The following is a 23,654-nucleotide window of genomic DNA, read 5'->3' as shown; positions in this document are numbered from 1 at the left end:
CCCATTGTAGACCAAGTTGCTGCAGAGTGCCTGGGTGCTGCAACAACACGACATTGCTCGCCTCACAGCAGTAGCAGCACCACATGCAGGGGATTTCCTGTTAGCAACCCCAATGTCGGCAACTGGCACGCGTCTCACACCACACGCCCTCCGAATTGCTGTGGCCCTCCGCCTTGCTGCCCCAATCCACACCAGATATAGGTGTATTTGCGGCGAGGTGGTGGCTGACAGGTACGGTCACCATGGCCTACTCTGCCAAAGCACAGGGGGATGGCACTCGAGGCACAGTGAAGTTAACGACATCATCAAGAGGAGCCTCACCACAGCTGGATGCCCAGCTGAAAGAGAGCCCCGTTACCTAACGCCCCGTAACTCTGATGCTCTTATTGGTCGCCCTGATGGTATCACAATGAACCCCTGGAAGAATGGCAAGCAGTTGGTATGGGACTACACGTGCGTATCAACCCTGGCTAACACCTACATTAACCTCAGTGTTGCACAACCAGGTGGCGCTGCCACCCACAGGGAAGCAGCCAAATCCCGTAAGTATAGAGAACTGGATCACCACTACAATTTTGTCCCCATTGCTTCTGAGACGCTCGGCGCCTGGGGTAAAAGTGCTACCAGTTTTTTGAAGGAACTGGGTTCTAGGCTCATTGAAACAACAAGGGACCCGAGAGCTGCAAGCTTTCTTTTCCAGCGCCTCAGTGTGGCGATACAGAGGGGAAATGCGCACTGCATCCTGGGTTCCTGCCCGCCATCTGAGGAGCTGGAGGAACTCGACAACCTATGACAACCATCTTTGTAACCCATATGTAACTTCTTTTTTGTAACAAAGTTCAAATAAAGTAAATATATATGTGTACATACAAAAGAATGGGGGTGGTAGGAGAAGATAATATTAGTGTTCAGTGAGAAACCACAAGGTCTACTCTGAATACTTTTTATTTTCTTCTCCGAGGCTATGGGTCCCCACATTGGCACCAGAGGTGGTACCCTCACAAACTTTATATATATATATATATATATATATATATATATTGTCACGTGGGGGTGGGCGGTCCGGGGCTCTGCTAACACTCGGCTGCTAGGGGCTCAAAGGGCCCAAATACTCAGCCCCTCCGACTCCCTGGATTCACCGGAGTCTCCTTGGTCACACAAGATAGGACCAACAATGCCCACCTCCGCAGGTCTTTGCTTCCACCACAAAGGGGTGCCACTGATTCACCCTGGAAGCCCTTCAGTCAACCACGGGGAAACTGCTGTTAACAGTTCCGGCCTAGACCCGTGGGGGAGTGAAGGAAGACTCAGGCTTACCTATAACCATAACCTCCCTGAGTCTTGCCTGCCAGACAAAAGAAAAAAGGTTGCAGGAACTCCTTTCCCGCCTGTCTTCTCTATCTTCCTCTTAGCAAGGTCGCCAGCTGGGTTATTATATCTGCACCCCAGCAATGCAGTTCAGTGGGTGTATCATATATCGTTTGTAGCCAGAAATGTATGCTCATAGAGAAATATCACAAATGGAGGCACACTCAAACACAGTAATAAAATGTGTGGATTTACTGACGCAAATTACATGAACACACACACACAATCACAAGTAATACATGAATATGGAATATGGATAATGGGTCTGGAGATCGTCAGCCTCTTCTTCCACGACCTCCAACACTCCTTCAACTGGGCAGGAAGACAGGAGTCTCACACTCTCACAGGAGGGCCTCTTCACCACGTCGGCACCTCTTCTTCACTGTCCTGCCATCCACACACACTGTCCTCTCTGACAGTCCTGGACACAAGCTGCCTTGCAGCCTATTCTACTATTAAAGTAATAAAGTCTTGCTGCCACATACACAAGCAAATATTGTGGCCTAACTAGCCTACTCATACAAGGGGTAATGGGAGGGAAAATGATCTACCTTACGTTCCTGGCTCACGACGCCTGTCCCTCGATGGTGTGAGGTTCCCACGCTTCCTTGGGTCGATCCTTGACGATCCAGGGCGTTCCACAGGTCCTCAGGTGTCGTGAAGCCTTCGCGTCGTCGCCGTTCCAATCCCTGAGATTCAGCTGCCCCAATCCTGGTTCATCGATGGGCGCTGAGCTAATCACTATCTTTCCCCACACTCGCCTCTCCCACAGGGCGTCGCTCCTTGTCCTAGGCACGGTGTCGTCCTTCCAAGATTCTCGGTGGATGTGACCCCAGTCACAGCTAGCTTGCTCGCCCACCTTCCAGACCTCAACGTCCAGCCAGCGGCGCCGCCCAGCGTCGTCGCCGACTATTTTCCAAGTTTGGGCACTTCTCTGCTCACTGAACTTGGTTCCTCTTTTGCTTCCCAGAAGCGCAAGGTCTCCAATAACTGGGATGACTGTGACAGCCAGCTCAATCCACTGAACAAGGCTTGCAGAGCCTCCAATCCCTGAGAGCCGACCGAGGCGCGTCCTGTCGCTTCCACGGTCAGTACAACTCTGACGTTGGCGCCGCCCGGGGCACTCGGTGACGTCATGGCGGGCCCTGATTTGTCGCCCGCGACCTACGTCGGCCAATCCGCGATCGGCTTGTCTCCCTTCCAAAAGGTCATATCTGCCGTAGGGGATACTGTTTCATTTTATAACAGGGCGCCAATTTTCCTTTATTTACAACTTATAATATAACCTCCTTCCATAAAATGGCAGCCAGTCTGGTCGCCACATATATCATTAGACTCCCTGAACCTCAGAGAATCAGTAGGGAGAGCTGATATGACTCTTTAAGCCGGCAAACGAAAGAAATAGGAGAGGGCACCGTAACATACCCCCCCCTTAAAATAAGAGTCATATCGGAAGAGCAGCACTCAAGAGGGCAATCTATACTCTTGCTCCCTCCGTTCCTGAAGTGTCACTCCTCCAGTTGGTGACGTGGCTCGTACCACCTTGCCAGTCACTTGCCTCATTGTATCTCCACCTCGCATAGTACCGGGTGTGATGGGTGTTCCCTGAACACCTACAAGAAATCCTCTCTCCGTGGCTACGAGTGTACTCCCACGGCTCGTTACCACTGTAATATTCAGTGCATGCAGCGCCTCCATCGCGTCGTTCACTCCGAGATAGTCTTGCATTTCCATTGCGTCCTACAGGTACTCCATGTTTCCTCTCATGATCTCCTCTTCGCCAATCTTCTCTCTTCTCGGTTCCTCTTCTCCCGTAAGTGCGTTGTCTCCTCACAGTGGCACTTGTAACCCGTACTCCATCCAGCAGCTCCCTCTCTTCCACACTAGGCTTTTGCGATGGCCCAATGCCCCTCTGGTTAGGCTGGCGCCTACCCTGGGTGTACCTATTCCCTGCTTTCTTCGTATTGCCTTTCCTATACCACTCGCTTCTTCGTTCCCGACGAACATCTTCACTCCTCCATGAGATTCTCTTCCCTGCAGACGTCTTCTTCGGTTCGTGGTTGGGCTCATCCACCTCCCTGTGGCTCACCTCACCACGGTGGTTCATCTTGCACCTACCACTATTCATCTGGCCGGCATAGGGTGCACTGCGTCGTGGCTCCTCCACTCTGCCCCTCACTGCCGTTCGCTCATCCACTGAGCTTACTTTATTCACGTTTCTGTATGGAGGGAGTGCGGTCTGCAGCCTCTTCACCGCCCCAGGCGTTTGTACAGCTGCTCCTCGCCACTCCTCCACACGCATCATCAGGCTTAGTCGGAGGTCCCCGTCGGGGTTTTCCACAACCTCCGACGACCTCTCTGCACTCTCGCCCTCGTTGTCGTCGTCTCTGGCGACGTTTTCCCTGTCGAAGTCGGCTTCCTCACTATTATTTGGAGCGACCGATACATCACCTGGCAGGGTTGTACCTCTGCTTGCAACATAGGCACTCTTGGCCCAATCGGGTTGTATCCTGCCTCCTCCGAGGTCATTACCCAGCACCATCTGTACATGCTCTAGGGGTAACTTAGGGGCTACAGCTACTATAGCTTTCTCGACTCCGCAGTCGGCAATCAGCTGTACTTCGTGAAGTGGCAACCTGTATTCCTCCCCCACACTGCGTATCCTCACCACTCCCACAGGTGAATCATTAAATTCCTTGGGGAGAATACTCCTGGTCACCATACTTATGTCAGCACCCGTATCTCGAAGCACGGCAACCTCCACTGGGTCTGACTTTCCAAACTTCACGTTGGCCCCGAAAACGAAGGGATGTTCACCCAACTTCATTTCCCAACCATTCACGTTGGGTCCACTATAATATGGGGTGTGAACAAACACTCTCTCCTCTTCCAACATTAATCCTACATTCCTTTGGTGCTCCTCACACTCGCGGGCATAATGTCCTCTCACGCCACAGTTGTAGCATCGGCTGCCTCTCCTGGGCGGCCACTCGCCAGTCACTCTGGCGGTACCACTTGCAGACGTCCCCTGGGTCCTCCTTGGACTCCCTGTCGTCGTGTCCGGGACTGCAGCATTTGCTCCCGAGTTAGGTCCACTGCTCACAGCTTGGGGCTTCCTCCCCGCGTCTCTTGAGCTCTTGAACCACGTTACTTCATCGGGCACACTACTCTTGGGAGAGTCCCCACCCGTCCTCGCTCCTCCTGAACTCCTAAGGTTCCCTCCCGACCTGGGGTAAGGCGAGTGTCTGGGCGGCCCCTCCCTCCTGCTATGTAGTGCCTCCTCCAGCATGTCGGCTCGATCCGCTGCAGCCTTCAGGTCCTTAATACCTGCTTCTCTCACCCTTACTCGCAACTCAGGATGGAGCACCGACATGAACTTCTCCATCACTATCAGTCGTTTGATATCATCCACCGACTCCGCTTCCTCCGCCTTCAACCATCGTAGGAATTTCCGTTCCATATCCCTGGCGGTCTCGGCGTAAGTCTTTCCCGACGCTCTTGTACACTCTCTGAACCGCTTCCGGTACATCTCCGGAGTCAGCCGGAATGAGTGGAGAACCGCATTCTTAATCGCGTCATAACTAGTACACTCCTCTAGGTCCAGCATGTTATAGGCTTCCCGGGCCTCTCCAGTCAACCTGCCCTGGACCAGAGCAGCCCAATCATCTTCCGGCCACTCCTTCAGAGTCGCTATCCGTTCAAAGTGTTCGAAGAACGCCTCAGCTTCTTGTGGTTCGAACGTAGGTAAGTCACGTTCCCTTACCTTGAGGTCATCCCGCCGTGCAGGTAGTGAGGGCAGACCACGTTCAACGCGACGCAATTCGACTTCTTTCTTTGCCTGTATCTCCTCCATTCGCAGTCGTCTCTCTCCTTCTTCTCGCTGCAGCCGAGCTTCTCGCTCCTCTCGCTGCAGCTGCAGCCGTGCTTCTCGCTCCTCTCGCTGCATTTGCGCTTCTCTTTCCTCTCGTCGCAGCTGGGCTTCCAGTTGCATCTTCATTATTTCCAGTTGCAGGCTCCTCTTACTACAGCTGGACCTTCCACTGCTCCCATGTTCACTGTGAATTCTCTCCACACTGGTAGGCGCTTGGGGTGGCCCTAGTCGGGACGGTTCACCTTGCGACGGCTCTCCTCGGGACGGCTCCTCTTGAGATGGCTCCTCTCCCGTCGCTTCCTCTCGAGCTGTGAGCTGTGCCATGATCTCTATCCTTCGCTCCGCTACCTTAGTCGTCCTCAACCTGATCCCAAAGTGGTTTGCCACTTGTTGGAGCTGGGCCTTGGTACACTCTTCCAAAATTCTCTCGTCCCTTGTGTCAATAAATTTCTTTACTTTGTCTTCCTCCATCTCTATATCATTGAGCATACACGACAGCACAGACAAGTTAGTAGGCACTAATTTCACCGTTTCAGTCCCTTAGCTGGTTGAGTAACAGTACCACCGAATTCACTGGCCACACTGTATTAGTACCCTGGCAACACTTGTCTTGCAATTTGGTCCACACTGTAGCTTGATCCACGCTTCCTGGCGAAGTTCCCAGTCCTTGGCTACTGGGGTTCGAATCCTGGCAAGGTCGCCAGTTCGGTTGTCACGTGGGGGTGGGCGGTCCGGGGCTCTGCTAACACTCGGCTGCTAGGGGCTCAAAGGGCCCAAATACTCAGCCCCTCCGACTCCCTGGATTCACCGGAGTCTCCTTGGTCACACAAGATAGGACCAACAATGCCCACCTCCGCAGGTCTTTGCTTCCACCACAAAGGGGTGCCACTGATTCACCCTGGAAGCCCTTCAGTCAACCACGGGGAAACTGCTGTTAACAGTTCCGGCCTAGACCCGTGGGGGAGTGAAGGAAGACTCAGGCTTACCTATAACCATAACCTCCCTGAGTCTTGCCTGCCAGACAAAAGAAAAAAGGTTGCAGGAACTCCTTTCCCGCCTGTCTTCTCTATCTTCCTCTTAGCAAGGTCGCCAGCTGGGTTATTATATCTGCACCCCAGCAATGCAGTTCAGTGGGTGTATCATATATCGTTTGTAGCCAGAAATGTATGCTCATAGAGAAATATCACAAATGGAGGCACACTCGAACACAGTAATAAAATGTGTGGATTTACTGACGCAAATTACATGAACACACACACACAATCACAAGTAATACATGAATATGGAATATGGATAATGGGTCTGGAGATCGTCAGCCTCTTCTTCCACGACCTCCAACACTCCTTCAACTGGGCAGGAAGACAGGAGTCTCACACTCTCACAGGAGGGCCTCTTCACCACGTCGGCACCTCTTCTTCACTGTCCTGCCATCCACACACACTGTCCTCTCTGACAGTCCTGGACACAAGCTGCCTTGCAGCCTATTCTACTATTAAAGTAATAAAGTCTTGCTGCCACATACACGAGTAAATATTGTGGCCTAACTAGCCTACTCATACAAGGGGTAATGGGAGGGAAAATGATCTACCTTACGTTCCTGGCTCACGACGCCTGTCCCTCGATGGTGTGAGGTTCCCACGCTTCCTTGGGTCGATCCTTGACGATCCAGGGCGTTCCACAGGTCCTCAGGTGTCGTGAAGCCTTCGCGTCGTCGCCGTTCCAATCCCTGAGATTCAGCTGCCCCAATCCTGGTTCATCGATGGGCGCTGAGCTAATCACTATCTTTCCCCACACTCGCCTCTCCCACAGGGCGTCGCTCCTTGTCCTAGGCACGGTGTCGTCCTTCCAAGATTCTCGGTGGATGTGACCCCAGTCACAGCTAGCTTGCTCGCCCACCTTCCAGACCTCAACGTCCAGCCAGCAGCGGCGCCGCCCAGCGTCGTCGCCGACTATTTTCCAAGTTTGGGCACTTCTCTGCTCACTGAACTTGGTTCCTCTTTTGCTTCCCAGAAGCGCAAGGTCTCCAATAACTGGGATGACTGTGACAGCCAGCTCAATCCACTGAACAAGGCTTGCAGAGCCTCCAATCCCTGAGAGCCGACCGAGGCGCGTCCTGTCGCTTCCACGGTCAGTACAACTCTGACGTTGGCGCCGCCCGGGGCACTCGGTGACGTCATGGCGGGCCCTGATTTGTCGCCCGCGACCTACGTCGGCCAATCCGCGATCGGCTTGTCTCCCTTCCAAAAGGTCATATCTGCCGTAGGGGATACTGTTTCATTTTATAACAGGGCGCCAATTTTCCTTTATTTACAACTTATAATATAACCTCCTTCCATAAAATGGCAGCCAGTCTGGTCGCCACATATATCATTAGACTCCCTGAACCTCAGAGAATCAGTAGGGAGAGCTGATATGACTCTTTAAGCCGGCAAACGAAAGAAATAGGAGAGGGCACCGTAACAATATATATATATATATATATATATATATATATATATATATATATATATATATATATATATATATATATATATATATATGTATATATATATATATATATATATATATATATATATATATATATATATATATATATATATATATATATATATATATATATATATACCATTTGCACTTTGAAAATCTCAGTATTCTCTAAGTTCGTTAATATAACGCTTCAGAGAAGGAGAAGTTTTCGATACCAATACAAAACCTTTATTGTCGGCAATTCTTCTTTCCTAATTTCCATCACAATTAAGAAAATCATGTTTTATTTTGTATTTTAACTGCATTACATTCAATTTTGAATGACATTAAAAAAAAATTCCGCATGCAAAACTCTCCTAAAATAAAAATACACAGAGGCCTTAATGGCTTTCTTCATAGACGCGGTGCTTTAAATATCCCTAATTTAACTTTCATGTTAGTTTTCTACTTTTTTTTGCTGTGATACATTTTGTGATTTTTATATGAAGTGGCAGGACGAGTTTGACCAGACAGTGGGCGCTTATATGTATATTAAACACTCTAATTATACAGTGAGTATGGGGACAACACGCGCGCGTGCGCGTGTGTGTGTACTAAAGTAGTTGTGCTTGCGATGGGTTGAGCTTTGGCTCTTTGGTCCCGCATCTCAACCGTCAATGAACTGGTGTACAAATTCTTGAGCCTACTGGGCTCTATCATATCTACATTTGGAACTGTGTATGGAGTCAGCCTCCACCACACAACTATTTGACGTCCCAGAAAAACATAATACTTAACGCATTCCATTTGTTAACTACTCTGACACTGATTTTTTTTCTAAACTCTCTGTGGCTCATTTGGGCACTCAGTTTCCACCTGTGTCCACTTGTGCGTGTTCCCCTTGTGTTAAATAGACTGTCTTTATCTACCCTATCAATTCCCTTCAGAATCTTGAATGTGGTGATCATGTCCCCCCTAACTCTTCTGTCTTCCAGCGAAGTGAGGTATAATTTCCGTAGTCTCTCCTCGTATCTCATACCTCTCAGCTCGGGTACTAGTCTGGTGGCAAACCTTTGAACCTTTTCCAGTTTAGTCTTATCCTTGACTAGATATGGACTCCATGCTGGGGCTGCATACTCCAGGATTGGCCTGACATATGTGGTATACACGTATGTCAGGCCAATCCTGTGTGTGTGTGTGTGTGTGTGTGTGTGTGTGTGTGTGTGTGTACTCATCTAATTGTGCTTGCGGGGGATAAGCTCTGGCTCTTTGATCCTGCCTTTCAACTGTCAATCAACAGGTGTACAGGTTCACTTGTACACCTGAACATTACCTAAGTGTAGTTACAGGATGAGAGCTACGCTCGTGGTGTCCCGTCTTCCCAGCACTCTTTGTCATATAACGCTTTGAAATTACTGACGGTTTTGGCCTCCACCACCTTCTCACCTAACTTGTTCCAACCGTCTACCACTCTATTTGCGAAAGTGAATTTTCTTATATTTCTCCTGCAGCTTTGTTTCGTTAGTTTAAATCTATGACCTCTTGTTCTTGAAGTTCCGGGTCTCAGGAATTCTTCCCTATCAATTTTATCGATTTCTGTTACTATTTTGAACGTAGTGATCATATCGCCTCTTTTTCTTCTATCTTCTAATTTTTGCATATTTAATGCCTCTAACCTCTCCTTGTAGCTCTTGTCCTTCAGTTCTGGGAGCCACTTAGTGGCATGTCGTTGCACCTTTTCCAGTTTGTTGATGTGCTTCTTAAGATATGGGCACCATACAACCGCTGCATATTCCAGCTTTGGTCTAACAAAAGTCGTAAACAATTTCTTTTGTATTTCTCCATCATTGTACTTAAAAGCAATTTTGAAGTTAGAAAGTGTAGCATAGGCTCCTTGCACAATATTCTGTATGTGGTCCTCAGGTGATAGTTTTCTATCTAGTACCACCCCTAGATCCCTTTCTTTGTCAGAATTCTTTAAAGATTTCTCACAAAATATATAGGTTGTGTGGGGGTCTATGTTCTCCAATTCCACATTACATAACATGGCATTTATTCGCATTAAATTCCATTTGCCAAGTGTTGCTCCATATACTTATTTTGTCCAGGTCTTCTAGAAGGGCATGACAATCATCTAGGTTTTTTATCTTTTCTATTATCTTAGCATCATCAGCAAACATGTTCATATAATTCTGTATTCCTACTGGTTGATCGTTTATGTAGACAATGAACATTACCGGTGCAAGAACTGATCCCTGTGGTACTCCACTCGTGACATTCCTCCAATCCGCTACCTTGCCTCTGATTACGGCCCTCATTTTTCTGTCAGTTAGGAAATTTTTCATCCATGTTAGGAGCTTGCCTGTCACCCCTCCAGTATGTTCCAGTTTCTAGAACAACCTCTTATGGGGAACTACGTCGAAAGCCTTTTTTAGGTCGAGATAGATGCAGCCAAACCAACCATCTCATTCCTGTAATATCTCTGTTGCTCGATCATAGAAACTGAGTAAATTCGTTACACAGGATCTTCCAGATCAAAACCATACTGTCTGTCTGATATTATATCGTTTTTCTCCAGGTGTTCTACCCATTTAGTTTTAATTATTTTTTCCAATATTTTGACTAATACACTTGTCGATGATACAGGTCTATAATTAAGGGGGTCTTCCCTGCTTCCAATTTTGTAGATTGGAACTATGTTAGCCTTTCTCCACACATCAGCTACAACTCCTGTAAACACGGAGGCCTGAAAAATCAGTTGAAGTGGAATGCTGAGCTCAGGTGCACATTTTCTCAGAACCCATGGTGAAACTCCATCTGGACCAACTGCTTTGTTCCTACCTAGCTCCTTGAGCATTTTTTCCACTTCGTCTCTATACGCCTCTATGTGCTCTATATTGTTCTCTGGAATTCTTATTGTGTCTGGTTCCCTGAAGATATTATTTTGTACAAACACAATTTGAAACTTTTCGTTTAATGTTTCACACATTTCCTTTTCATTTTCCGTGAATCTATTTCCCATTTTCAACCTCTGAATATTATCCTTTACCTGCAATTTTTTGTTTATGAATTTATAGAATAGACCTGGTTCTGTTTTACATTTGTCTGCAATCCCTTTTTCAAAATTTCTTTCTGCCTCTCTCTTCACTGCCGTGTAGTTGTTTCTCGCATTTTTGTATCGCTGGTATGTTTGGGGGTTCGGCCTCTTCCTGTATTGATTCCATTTTTGTGTGTTTTGGTCTCTGGCCCTCTCGCAATTTCTGTTGAACCAATCCTGTTTCCTAGTTCTGCATCTCTGTTTTGGAATAATTTTTTTGTGCCTTTATCATATATTTCACAAAACTTAACATACATCTCATTCACTTCCTTCCCTAGAAACAAGTCTGTCCAATTATACTCACTGAAAAATTTTCTAAGTTCGCCATAATGTCCTCTCCTGAAGTCAGGTTTTTCATCTGCTTCAACCTCCTTATTTTCTTCCAGATTATAACGCACTACATACTTTATTCCCAAAAAGACATGGTTACTTTACCCAAGGGAGGAAGGTACTGAATGTCAAATATTTCTTCCTCCTTCCTGGTAAATATCAAATCTAGCATGGAGGGAACGTCTCCTTCCCTCATCCTCGTAGCTTGTTTAACATGTTGATACAAGAATGTTTCCAGGATGAGGTCTACAAATCTACAGGTTCAAAAATCTTCTGTTTTAGCTTCATATGATTCCCAGTCTATGGATTTCAAGTGGAAGTCGCCGACTATCAACAGTCATGATCTATCGTTATCCGCTCTCGCTATAATCTCTCTCATTATTGTTATAAGACCCTCTCGTTTACTATCTAGCTCCTCCTTTGACCATGTGCTGCTTGGCGGTGGACTATATGCATTTATGATCATTAGTTTATCATCCTCATGGCAGATCTCTAGTGCTATTATGTCAACTTCTTGTGGATTGGCAGTCATTATTTCGTTCACCTTTAGGTGTTCTTTCACCAGCACAGCAACGCCACCGCCTTTCCTAATTGTTCTGTCCCGTCTCCAAATTGAGTAGCCCCTTGGGAATATGACCTCATTTAAAATTACATCTTCAAGTTTTGTCTCCGTGAGTGCAACAATGTCTGGTGTCTGCAGCTGTATTACATCACTTAACTCCAGTATCTTCGATCTTACTCCATCTATGTTGGTGTATGCAATCTTCAGGAACTTGTTCCACCTCTTCTTATTTTTCACTCCCCATCTCTCTAATGATTTTGTTGGTTTTCCTTTATGTACCACTTTACTGGTCTGCCTACCCCTATCACTTTGTAGAACTTTTATTTTATTTCTTCTTCATTCCTGCTCTCATTTAAACGTTTTGCCTCGGCGAGGTTCAGTTTCAGCTTCTCTCTGTCTTCTTTTGAAAGATCTCGTCTTAACGACCACACTTTCCCATCCTCATCACTTTTTAATTTTCTAGCATTCCTTAGTACTTCTTTCATCTGTTTGGCACCGTTTAGGGTGATCCTCAAAGGCCGATCTTTCCCTTTTACATATCTGCCTATTCTCCTGTGGTCGCACACATTCTCTATGGTTGTAAGACCTTCCACGAGGCCAACAATTTTATCTACTACTTTTGCTTCTTCTACAGCACTTTCTGACCTAGATGTTATCGCCTTTTCTTTGCAACCAAAAATTATCAAGGACTTACTCCGATCAACTGTGTTTTGCACCAACTTCGGGTTAGATGCCAATTCCTTTCTCACTTCCAGCCTAATGTTTGTTTTATCTTGGTTGCTGCAGTGTTTGACTTCCTTTACTGCTTCTTCAATTTTTTCCTTCTCCTTGGCCACTTGTGCATAGGTGAGTTGCATATCCTTCTTGCACTGTTCTATTCCCTGTGTAACTTCCTCCATCTGTGCTGACAAAAGCTGTTTCTCCTGTTGAATTTCCTTACCTAACCTATAGTAGTCATTTATGTTTAAATTTACTTTAACTTCTTCCATAGCTATTTTTAAGAGTTTATTTTCTTCTTCCATGGCTTTGCAATTTGTTTCTAATTGATTCTTATCCTTGCGCAAGTCTTTCACTAAACCCTCAAAAGATAAAACTTTGCTATTCAAATGGTTATTGCTTTCTTTCAATTTACTAATTATTTCTACATGAGAGTTCACTATAGTATCTAATTTTACCAACTTGTTATGTAGACTGCTAATATCAATGCTTTCTTCATTGAATCCCGCAAAATCAAGCTCTGTTTTGTTTTTCCTCTTGCCGGCGGCCATCTTTAATGTTCTTCTCTGCACTGGAAACACTAGGGCAACTCTTTCTCATCCAATTTTTCACTTCCCTTGGCACATTCCTGTTATCTCACCTATTTTTCAAAAGCACTATAACTTTATGTTCTCTGGGACACCACTATCATCATCCTGTACTACAATACTTAGGATTGTTGAAATATGCAGGAGCTCCTCTGATGCAAGTGTTGACCCTAGGGGTGTCACCTTTTGAATCTTTTGAATGTAATAATTACCTAAGTGTAGTTACAGGATGAGAGCTACGCTCGTGGTGTCCCGTCTTCCCAGCACTCTTTGTCATATAACGCTTTGAAGCTACTGACAGTCTTGGCCTCCACCACCTTCTCACTTAACTTGTTCCAACCGTCTTCCACTCTGTTTGCGGAAGTGAATTTTCTTATATTTCTTCGGCATCTGTGTTTAGCTAGTTTAAACCTATGACTTCTTGTTCTTAAAGTTCCAGGTCTCAGGAAATCTTCCCTATCGATTTTATCAATTCCTGTTACTATTTTGTATGTAGTGATCATATCACCTCTTTTTCTTCTGTCTTCAAGTTTTGGCATATTTAATGCCTCTAACCTCTCCTCGTGGTTCTTGCCATTAAGTTCTGGGAGCCACTTAGTTGCGTGCGTGTGTGTGTGTGTGTGTGTGTGTGTGTGTGTGTGTGTGTGTGTGTGTGTGTGTGTGTGTGTATGTGTGTGTGTGTACTCACCTAGTTGTACTCACCTAGTTGTGTTTGCGGGGGCTGAGCTCTGGCTCTTTGGTTTCTCCTCTCAACCGTCAATCAACAGGTGTACAGATTCCTGAGCCTATTGGGCTCTATCATATCTACACTTGAAACTGTGTATGGAGTCAGCCTCCACCACATTACTTCCTAATGCATTCTATTTGTCAACCACTCTGACACTAAAAAAGTTCTTTCTAATATCTCTGTGGCTCATTTGGGCACTCAGTTTCCACCTGTGTCACCTTGCCCCTTGTGTGTGTGTACTCACCTAGTTGTACTCACCTAGTTGTGTTTGCGGGGGTTGAGCTCTGGCTCTTTGGTCCCGCCTCTCAACCGTCAATCAACAGGTGTACAGATTCCTGAGCCTATTGGGCTCTATCATATCTACACTTGAAACTGTGAATGGAGTCAGCCTCCACCACATCACTTCCTATAGTGATGTGTGTGTGTGTGTGTGTGTGTGTGTGTGTGTGTGTGTGTGTGTGTGTGTGTGTTTGTGTGTGTGTGTGTGTGTGTTTGGCTGTGGGTACCTTCCTCTTCTTCCCGTTCCTTCTCTGTTCTCTGTCTGTCTGTCTGTCTGTCTGTCTGTCTGTCTGTCTGTCTGTCTGTCTGTCTCCCTCCCTCTCTCTCTCTCTCTCTCTCTCTCTCTCTCTCTCTCTCTCTCTCTCTCCCTCTCCCTCTCTCTCTCTCTCTCTCTCTCTCTCTCTCTCTCTCTCCCCCTCTCTCTCTCTCTCTCTCTCTCTCTCTCTCTCTCTCTCTCTCTCTCTCTCTCTCTCTCTCTCTCTCTCTCTCTCTCCCCCCCTCTCTCTCTCTCTCTCTCTCTCTCTCTCCCTCTCTCCCTCTCTCTCTCTCTCTCTCTCTCTCTCTCTCTCCCTCTCTCCCTCTCTCTCTCTCTCTCTCTCTCTCTCTCTCTCTCTCTCCCCCTCTCTCTCTCTCTCTCTCTCTCTCTCTCTCTCTCTCTCTCTCTCTCTCTCCCTCCCTCCCTCCCTCTCTCTCTCTCTCTCTCTCTCTCTCTCTCTCTCTCTCCCTCTCTCTCTCTCTCTCTCTCTCTCTCTCTCTCTCTCTCTCTCTCTCTCTCTCCCTCTCTCTCTCTCTCTCCCTCTCTCTCTCTCTCTCTCTCTCTCTCTCTCTCTCTAATCCAATTATTTTTCTCCTGTTTAGATAGTACCTATTGAGACGATCGTCAATAGTCAAAATTCGTATGCTCTTAGCTTTTAGATAGTGGTATACTGACTAATAAGGAATTCGTTTAAACTAAATAAAACTAATACACAAACTTAAATTTTCCTAGGCCTAGTCACAGACTAATCAACCAGGCTGTGACTCATACGTCAGGCTGCGAGCAGCCGCGTCCAACAGCCTGGTTGATCAGTCCAGCAACCAGGAGGCCTGGTCGACGACCGGGCCGCGGGGACGCTAAGCCCCCGGAAGCACCTCAAGGTAGTATAGCACACATATGTACTCTTTTAGGCCTCAGATATCGTGTATTAAGTCTAGGGAAGTTAGGTTAGTTTTTCCAAGCAACAGAAGTAAAAAATAGTTTTCCGGTTTGTGCAACTCAATAATTCAATTTTCTACTATCTAATTTCGTTGTTCGTTAGTATGTATACTATGGTCCTCATCGTTACTATAAGTACTATCAAAACAGGAGGATGGGCTACACAAAGATATATTCGGATTAAGATATTTGGTTGATTATCGGAATAATTACCACCAGTTTGAACTTTGGGGTAAAGTCACTATGCTGAACATTAATTGAGACAGCGGTCATCAGGCTGCGGAAAACAAATTAAAATGAACGTTTGCAACAAGATTGCCAAATTGAACACTGATATCATAATTCCCACGTTAACCACTGTTTAAGGTCACCAAATTAATTTCAAGACTCGTATCAAGATAACCATGTCAAACATTAAGTTGAACACTGCCATCAAGTTCAACTATTCCATAATTCGGATGGAAGCATCCAGACAAGAACAGCAGTGAGAGCAGACTCAGACATCACAGACAAGAAGAAGAACTACGAGAACAGAATCAGAGTTCAAGCTAACAAAAAATAACAGTGAAAAAGGGGCTCAAGTCAAAGTCAACATGTAGCAAATCGAAGCCAAATTACCGTAGATGAGTGGGCAAGCCTAATGCACCAGAAATAATGAGACGAATTGGGAAAAATATAAGATAAATGTGACATTCAAATTAAATGGAAATTGCAATCATTAGGAAGTTTTGAGTTTAAAGGAAACCAATAGTGCTCTGGGGGCGCGGCGGGACGACCTGATGGATCCCAAAATTGTAACTGAATCACCAGGATAGTAATTGAATAATGGCAGACTGCCAATAGCTGTTTTAACGGGGTCTCAGTCTCTCAGTCTCTCTCTGTCTCTCTCTGTCTCTCAGTCTCTCTCTCTCTCTCTCTCTCTCTCTCTCTCTCTCTCTCTCTCTCTCTCTCTCTTCCCGAAGTAAGTAAATAATTATCAAAAGAAGTTAATAAGCCGAGAAGGCTATGTAGCACTATTTTTTTCTTCTATCCGAAGATAATTGATTACACATAGATGGAATTCTGCTCAAAGATGAAAATATGAAATTTTGTGTGTGTGTGTGTGTGTGTGTGTATTTACCTAGTTGTGCTTGCGGGGGGTTGAGCTCTGCTTTTTTGCTCGCGTCTCAACTGTCAATCAATTAACTGTTACGTACTACTAACTAACTTTTTTTCCACACTCAAACACACACACACACACACACTGGCTGGCTGAATGGAGAGCGCTCTAGACTCGTTGACCTAGGGACCGGGGTTCGATCCCAGCAGCCGGCGGAAAAAATGGGGCAGAGTTTCCTTTTATCCTGATTCTCCTATTACCTAGCAGTAAATAGGTACCAGGGAGTTAGACAGTTGCTACGGGCTGCTTCCTGTGTGTGTGTGTGTATGCAAAAAATAATTAGTAGTTAATAATAGCTGATTGATTAACAGTTGAGAGGCAGGCCGAAAAAGCAGAGCTCAACCCCCACAAGCACAACCACGTGAATACACACACACACACACACACACACACATACACACACACACACACACACACACACACACACACACACACACACACACATACACACATACACACACACACACACACACACACACACACACACACATACACACACACACACACACACATACACACACACACACACACACACACACACACACACACACACACACACACACACACACACACATACACACACACACACACACACATACACACACACACACACACACATACACACACACACACACACACACACACACACACACACACACACACACACACACACACATACACACACACACACACATACACACACACACACACACACATACACACATACACACACACACACACACACACACACACACACATACACACACACACACACACACACACATACACACACACACACACACACACACACACACACACACACACACACACACACACCCTGGCATGTGCAGCACTGAGTTCCCTCGTCTGGACTAGTACTATCTATCCTACCAGCCCCCAGGAGAGTGTTCCCGCCTCAGTGTAACACCCACGGTGGTGAGCAGCTTGGAGAGGAGGTACTACACACGCATGCAAACAAAAGAAAACTCATTTAAACGGATTAGTTATTGAATCAGTCATATGAATATAGTATTAATTAGACACATCATATTAATGACATAATACACTTAAGGTGTTCTGAGTAACGTATCTAAGGTGCCAGCACCTTTAAGGAAATAAAACAGAAGACATAATGCAATATTATATTAGACATCAGGAAATAATACAGCAGACATAAGGATATATTGCAGTAGACACTAATAGTCCTTAGTAAATAATTTGAAGAACAGCCAAAGTCTAAAATGATCAATTTTCTCTGAGTATATATCGTTAAGCCAGGCTCGGCTTGTTGGGCTTAAGGTCCAGCGACCATTGGGAGGTCATTATAAAGCGCCAAAGGTCAAAACGCCTTTGTTTTATTTAGATATTCGGTCATTTTAACCAGTACTATAAGCTTGGAAGAGAATTAGGAAGAGTAAGCCTGAGTCTACCGAAATGTAGGAGAAAAAACGCACATGTTGGTGTAGGTGAATGAAACTGACACACAGAGTGACAGCTTCATCTCCCCCTCCTCCCCCCCCCCTCTTCCGTGTCATTTTGACACAGGGGGAAGGGGTGTCAAAGTGCGAGCCGTCAGTGCACGACACACTTGGAGCGTAGGGTGCAGAAGAGTAGGGTGTAGAAGCTAATGTAAAGTTTTCCTTTCCCAGAAAAGGAAACCTTTTCGTGAAAATAATGATCTTTCCTGCTGAAGTTCGAATATGTAGTGGTATAACATGGTCAAATCATATAAACTCAAGATGATAGCTTACTTTGAGGAACATGTCAACAGCATTTTGGTGGTGCTGTAGCTGGTGCTCCAAGAGGAATGGTAGGCGGAGACTCGCTGGGGAAGTGCTGGCGGGTGAGAGGAAGGACCTGACGGAGAGGATGTTGTTGTAGGGCAGTAACGTCGGAGATGTTCAAGGACGACCTCGTCTCTTCTGTTGGTAACCAGTCTGTGTTCAATCCCCTACCGACCAAGTGGTTGGGTACCATTTCTTTCCTTCCTCCCATCCCAAATCCTTATTCTGATTCCTTCCGAGTTCTATATAGTGGTAATGGTTTGGCGCTTACTGCTGACAGTTATCCCCCGCCCCCTTCCCTCTTCTGTTAGTGTTGTAAGAGGTCGTCCAGTCGGCGAGGGAGCGTCTACGTTCATAGGGCAGGGCCAGGCTGGTTTACTGACCCAGCCACAGAAGAAGTTGTGCCACAGAAGAGGTTGTGATGTCTTTCCCAGTAGCAAGCCTGGCTGAGAGCGTCTCTTATGCTACCTGCTACTCGGTTCAGAGCCCAGCACGCTCTGCCCAGAGGTCATCTCCGCCTGGAGCCGCCAGAGGTCATCTCCGCCTGGAGCCGCCAGAGGTCATCTCCGCCTGGAGCCGCCAGAGGTCATCTCCGCCTGGAGCCGCCAGAGGTCATCTCCGATGAGTCTCGCCGGGTGTTTCGGCGCGTCGCAAGCTTCGAACATAACGAGTGAACTGTTCTGAGTATTGCATCAATCTTATTGATGCTAAAAAAATCCAATTCACTCGAGTGATCACCAGTATAATCACTTCCACACACTTCACCTGCTTAGCTAGACCAATTTTCCCATATGCCAGAGAGACTCAAATATATTCTGACTCAGCATCAAAAGTCAGAAGGTGTGAGTGATCCTGGAAGTTAGGCCCGAGTGTCAAGGGACGAGATGCAGCGTCGACAGCTTCTTTCAACATCTAAAGTTACTGCAGTTCTCGATCTCTCTTGTGGCGTCGTAGGAAACTCTCTCAACACCCCACACCAACCCCGCCACAGGAGACCACACCCACTCCACACCCACACCACCCTCACCACACCCACACAACAACACATCCTCACAACAGACCACACCCCCCCCCCTCACACCCTCACAACACCACCACACCCACCTCTTACCCACAAGGCCCCCGCCCCCACACCCTTCACCACACCCTCTCTTTCCTACCCTCCCTCAACCTTAATATAACACAGCAACTAAAACAAATCTTAAAAAGGCTCGATAAAGAAAACTGACACAGCAGTCAATACTGGAAGTGGAACCCCTGGAAGAACCCCGATCCAGTTCGAGGAGTTCTGAGGGAGAGTTAAATTGAGGAGATAGGCGGTAAAAGTCTCGGGGCGATGAGAGAGAGAAGTACGAGAGGGAGAAAGCTGGAGAGAAGGAGGAACGAAACGAAGAAAAGAGAGTAAGATGAAAAGGGAAAGAGAGAGATAGAGAGATAGAGAGAGAGAGAGAGAGAGAGAGAGAGAGAGAGAGAGAGAGAGAGAGAGAGAGAGAGAGAGAGAGAGAGAGAGAGAGAGAGAGAGAGAGAGAGAGAGAGAGAGAGAGAGAGAGAGAGAGAGAGAGAGAGAGAGAGAGAGAGAGAGAGAGAGAGAGAGAGAGAGAAAGAAAGAGAGAGAGAGAGAGAGAGAGAGAGAGAGAGAGAGAGAGAGAGAGAGAGAGAGAGAGAGAGAGAGAGAGAGAGAGAGAGAGAGAGAAAGAGAGAGAGAGAGAGAGAGAGAGAGAGAGAGAGAGAGAGAGAGAGAGAGAGAGAGAGAGAGAGAGAGAGAGAGAGAGAGAGAAAGGAGGACAAAGTGGAAAAGAGTGCCGGAGATAAGAAGGAAGACAGGAGGGAGGAACAGAGTGAAAGACTGATAAGAGCAAGAGAATTGAGGAGAGAAGCAAGAAAATGAGAAAAAAAACTGCGAAATAAAATTATTGGAGCAGCTCTGAGATCTCTTCCTGTTTAGATTAAGTGGTAAAACGAAGTGTGTTGAGTTACCACTGAGAGCACTGGAGGGAAAGTTACCACTGAGAACACTTGAGTGAAAGTTACCACTGAGAACACTGGAGTGAAAGTTACCACTGAGAACACTGGAGGGAAAGTTACCACTGAGATCAATGGAGTGAAACATACCACTAAGAGCACTGGAGTGAAAGTTACCACTGAGATCAATGGAGTGAAACATACCACTAAGAACACTGGAGTGAAAGTTACCACTGAGAACACTGGAGTGAAAGTTACCACTGAGAACACTGGAGTGAAAGTTACCACTGAGAACACTGGAATGAAAGTTACCACTGAGAACACTGGAGTGAAAGTTACCACTGAGAACACTGGAGTGAAAGTTACCACTGAGAACACTGGAGTGAAAGTTACCACTGAGAACACTGGAGTGAAAGTTACCACTGAGAACACTGGAGTGAAAGTTACCACTGAGAACACTGGAGTGAAAGTTACCACTGAGAACACTGGAGTGAAAGTTACCACAGAGAACACTGGAGTGAAAGCTTCCTCTGAGACCAATGGAGTGAAAGTTACCACTAAGAACACTGGAGTGAAAGTTACCACTGAGAACACTGGAGTGAAAGTTACCACTGAGAACACTGGAGTGAAAGTTACCACTGAGAACACTGGAGTGAAAGTTACCACTGAGAACACTGGAGTGAAAGTTACCACTGAGAACACTGGAGTGAAAGTTACCACTGAGAACACTGGAGTGAAAGTTACCACTGAGATCAATGGAGTGAAACATACCACTAAGAACACTGGAGTGAAAGTTACCACTGAGAACACTGGAGTGAAAGTTACCACTGAGAACACTGGAGTGAAAGTTACCACTGAGAACACTGGAGGGAAAGTTACCACTGAGAACACTGGAGGGAAAGTTACCACTGAGAACACTGGAGGGAAAGTTACCACTGAGATCAATGGAGTGAAACATACCACTAAGAACACTGGAGTGAAAGTTACCACTGAGATCAATGGAGTGAAACATACCACTAAGAACACTGGAGTGAAAGTTACCACTGAGAACACTGGAGTGAAAGTTACCACTGAGAACACTGGAGTGAAAGTTACCACTGAGATCAATGGAGTGAAACATACCACTAAGAACACTGGAGTGAAAGTTACCACTGAGAACACTGGAGTGAAAGTTACCACTGAGAACACTGGAGTGAAAGTTACCACTGAGAACACTGGAATGAAAGTTACCACTGAGAACACTGGAGTGAAAGTTACCACTGAGAACACTGGAGTGAAAGTTACCACTGAGAACACTGGAGTGAAAGTTACCACTGAGAACACTGGAGTGAAAGCTTCCTCTGAGACCAATGGAGTGAAAGTTACCACTAAGAACACTGGAGTGAAAGTTACCACTGAAAACACTAGAATGAAAGTTACCACTGAGAACACTGGAGTGAAAGTTACCACTGAGAACACTGGAGTGAAAGTTACCACTAAGAACACTGGAGTGAAAGTTACCACTGAGATCAATGGAGTGAAACATACCACTAAGAACACTGGAGTGAAAGTTACCACTGAGAACACTGGAGGGAAAGTTACCACTGAGATCAATGGAGTGAAACATACCACTAAGAACACTGGAGTGAAAGTTACCACTGAGATCAATGGAGTGAAACATACCACTGAGAGCACTGGAGGGAAAGTTACCACTGAGATCAATGGAGTGAAACATACCACTAAGAACACTGGAGTGAAAGTTACCACTGAGAACACTGGAGTGAAAGTTACCACTGAGAACACTGGAGTGAAAGTTACCACTGAGAACACTGGAGTGAAAGTTACCACTGAGAACACTGGAGTGAAAGTTACCACTGAGAACACTGGAGTGAAAGTTACCACTGAGAACACTGGAGTGAAAGTTACCACTGAGAACACTGGAGTGAAAGCTTCCTCTGAGACCAATGGAGTGAAAGTTACCACTAAGAACACTGGAGTGAAAGTTACCACTGAAAACACTAGAATGAAAGTTACCACTGAGAACACTGGAGTGAAAGTTACCACTGAGAACACTGGAGTGAAAGTTACCACTAAGAACACTGGAGTGAAAGTTACCACTGAGATCAATGGAGTGAAACATACCACTAAGAACACTGGAGTGAAAGTTACCACTGAGAACACTGGAGTGAAAGTTACCACTGAGAACACTGGAGAGAAAGCTTCTTCTGAGACCAATGGAGTGAAAGTTACCACTAAGAACACTGGAGTGAAAGTTACCACTGAAAACACTAGAATGAAAGTTACCACTGAGAACACTGGAGTGAAAGTTACCACTGAGAACATTGGAGTAAAAGTTACCACTAAGAACACTGGAGTGAAAGTTACCACTGAGATCAATGGAGTGAAACATACCACTAAGAACACTGGAGTGAAAGTTACCACTGAGAACACTGGAGTGAAAGTTACCACTGAGAACACTGGAGTGAAAGCTTCCTCTGAGACCAATGGAGTGAAAGTTACCACTAAGAACACTGGAGTGAAAGTTACCACTGAAAACACTAGAATGAAAGTTACCACTGAGAACACTGGAGTGAAAGTTACCACTGAGAACACTGGAGTGAAAGTTACCACTGAGAACACTGGAGTGAAAGTTACCACTGAGATCAATGGAGTGAAACATACCACTAAGAACACTGGAGTGAAAGTTACCACTGAGAACACTGGAGTGAAAGTTACCACTGAGAACACTGGAGTGAAAGCTTCCTCTGAGACCAATGGAGTGAAAGTTACCACTAAGAACACTGGAGTGAAAGTTACCACTGAAAACACTAGAATGAAAGTTACCACTGAGAACACTGGAGTGAAAGTTACCACTGAGAACACTGGAGTGAAAGTTACCACTAAGAACACTGGAGTGAAAGTTACCACTGAGATCAATGGAGTGAAACATACCACTAAGAACACTGGAGTGAAAGTTACCACTGAGAACACTGGAGTGAAAGTTACCACTGAGAACACTGGAGTGAAAGTTACCACTGAGAACACTGGAGTGAAAGTTACCACTGAGAACACTGGAGTGAAAGCTTCCTCTGAGACCAATGGAGTGAAAGTTACCACTAAGAACACTGGAGTGAAAGTTACCACTAAGAACACTGGAGTGAAAGTTACCACTAAGAACACTGGAGTGAAAGTTACCACTGAAAACACTAGAATGAAAGTTACCACTGAGAACACTGGAGTGAAAGTTATCATCGAGAGTAGTACTGATCATGATACACAGATCTTGAGTGAAAGTTATGGAGTGAGAACCAATGTGAGAAAGTTATTTTGTTAGCCATTTTATGAGTTTTTGAGTTGGAGATTTTGAGTGAATTATTGAGAATGAGTTCTACACTGAGAGTTTTTTGTATAGAGTTCATGTATAAGAACTCTTGACTGAGAGCCGTTGACTGATAGTCCATGCGTGATAGCAGAGGGTTAACAACAATTGATTGATAGCCCTTGATTGATTGTCCTTGATTGATAGCCCATGATTGAAAGCCTTTAATTAATAACCCTTGATTAATAGCCC

The 23,654-nt window shown here is 45.8% G+C and overlaps 1 protein-coding gene across 1 annotated transcript in view; it reads left to right on the top strand.

The window, feature by feature from the left end:
* The window catches only part of LOC138356789 (mucin-22-like), a 31,181-nt gene extending 7,764 nt beyond the window's left edge, over positions 1–23,417 (top strand). Inside the window, exon 2 of the mRNA XM_069313111.1 lies at positions 20,181–23,417. Within this exon, the coding sequence (XP_069169212.1) occupies positions 20,181–23,417 (3,237 nt within the window). The remainder of the gene's footprint in view (positions 1–20,180) is intronic.
* Positions 23,418–23,654: the final 237 nt, after the last annotated feature.

The sequence above is a fragment of the Procambarus clarkii genome, chromosome 74, assembly GCF_040958095.1.
Source record: "Procambarus clarkii isolate CNS0578487 chromosome 74, FALCON_Pclarkii_2.0, whole genome shotgun sequence".
In the NCBI taxonomy this organism is placed as follows: Eukaryota; Metazoa; Arthropoda; class Malacostraca; order Decapoda; family Cambaridae; genus Procambarus; species Procambarus clarkii.
The sequence above is the reverse complement of the archived record's forward strand: the minus strand, read 5'-3'. Positions and strand labels throughout refer to the sequence as shown.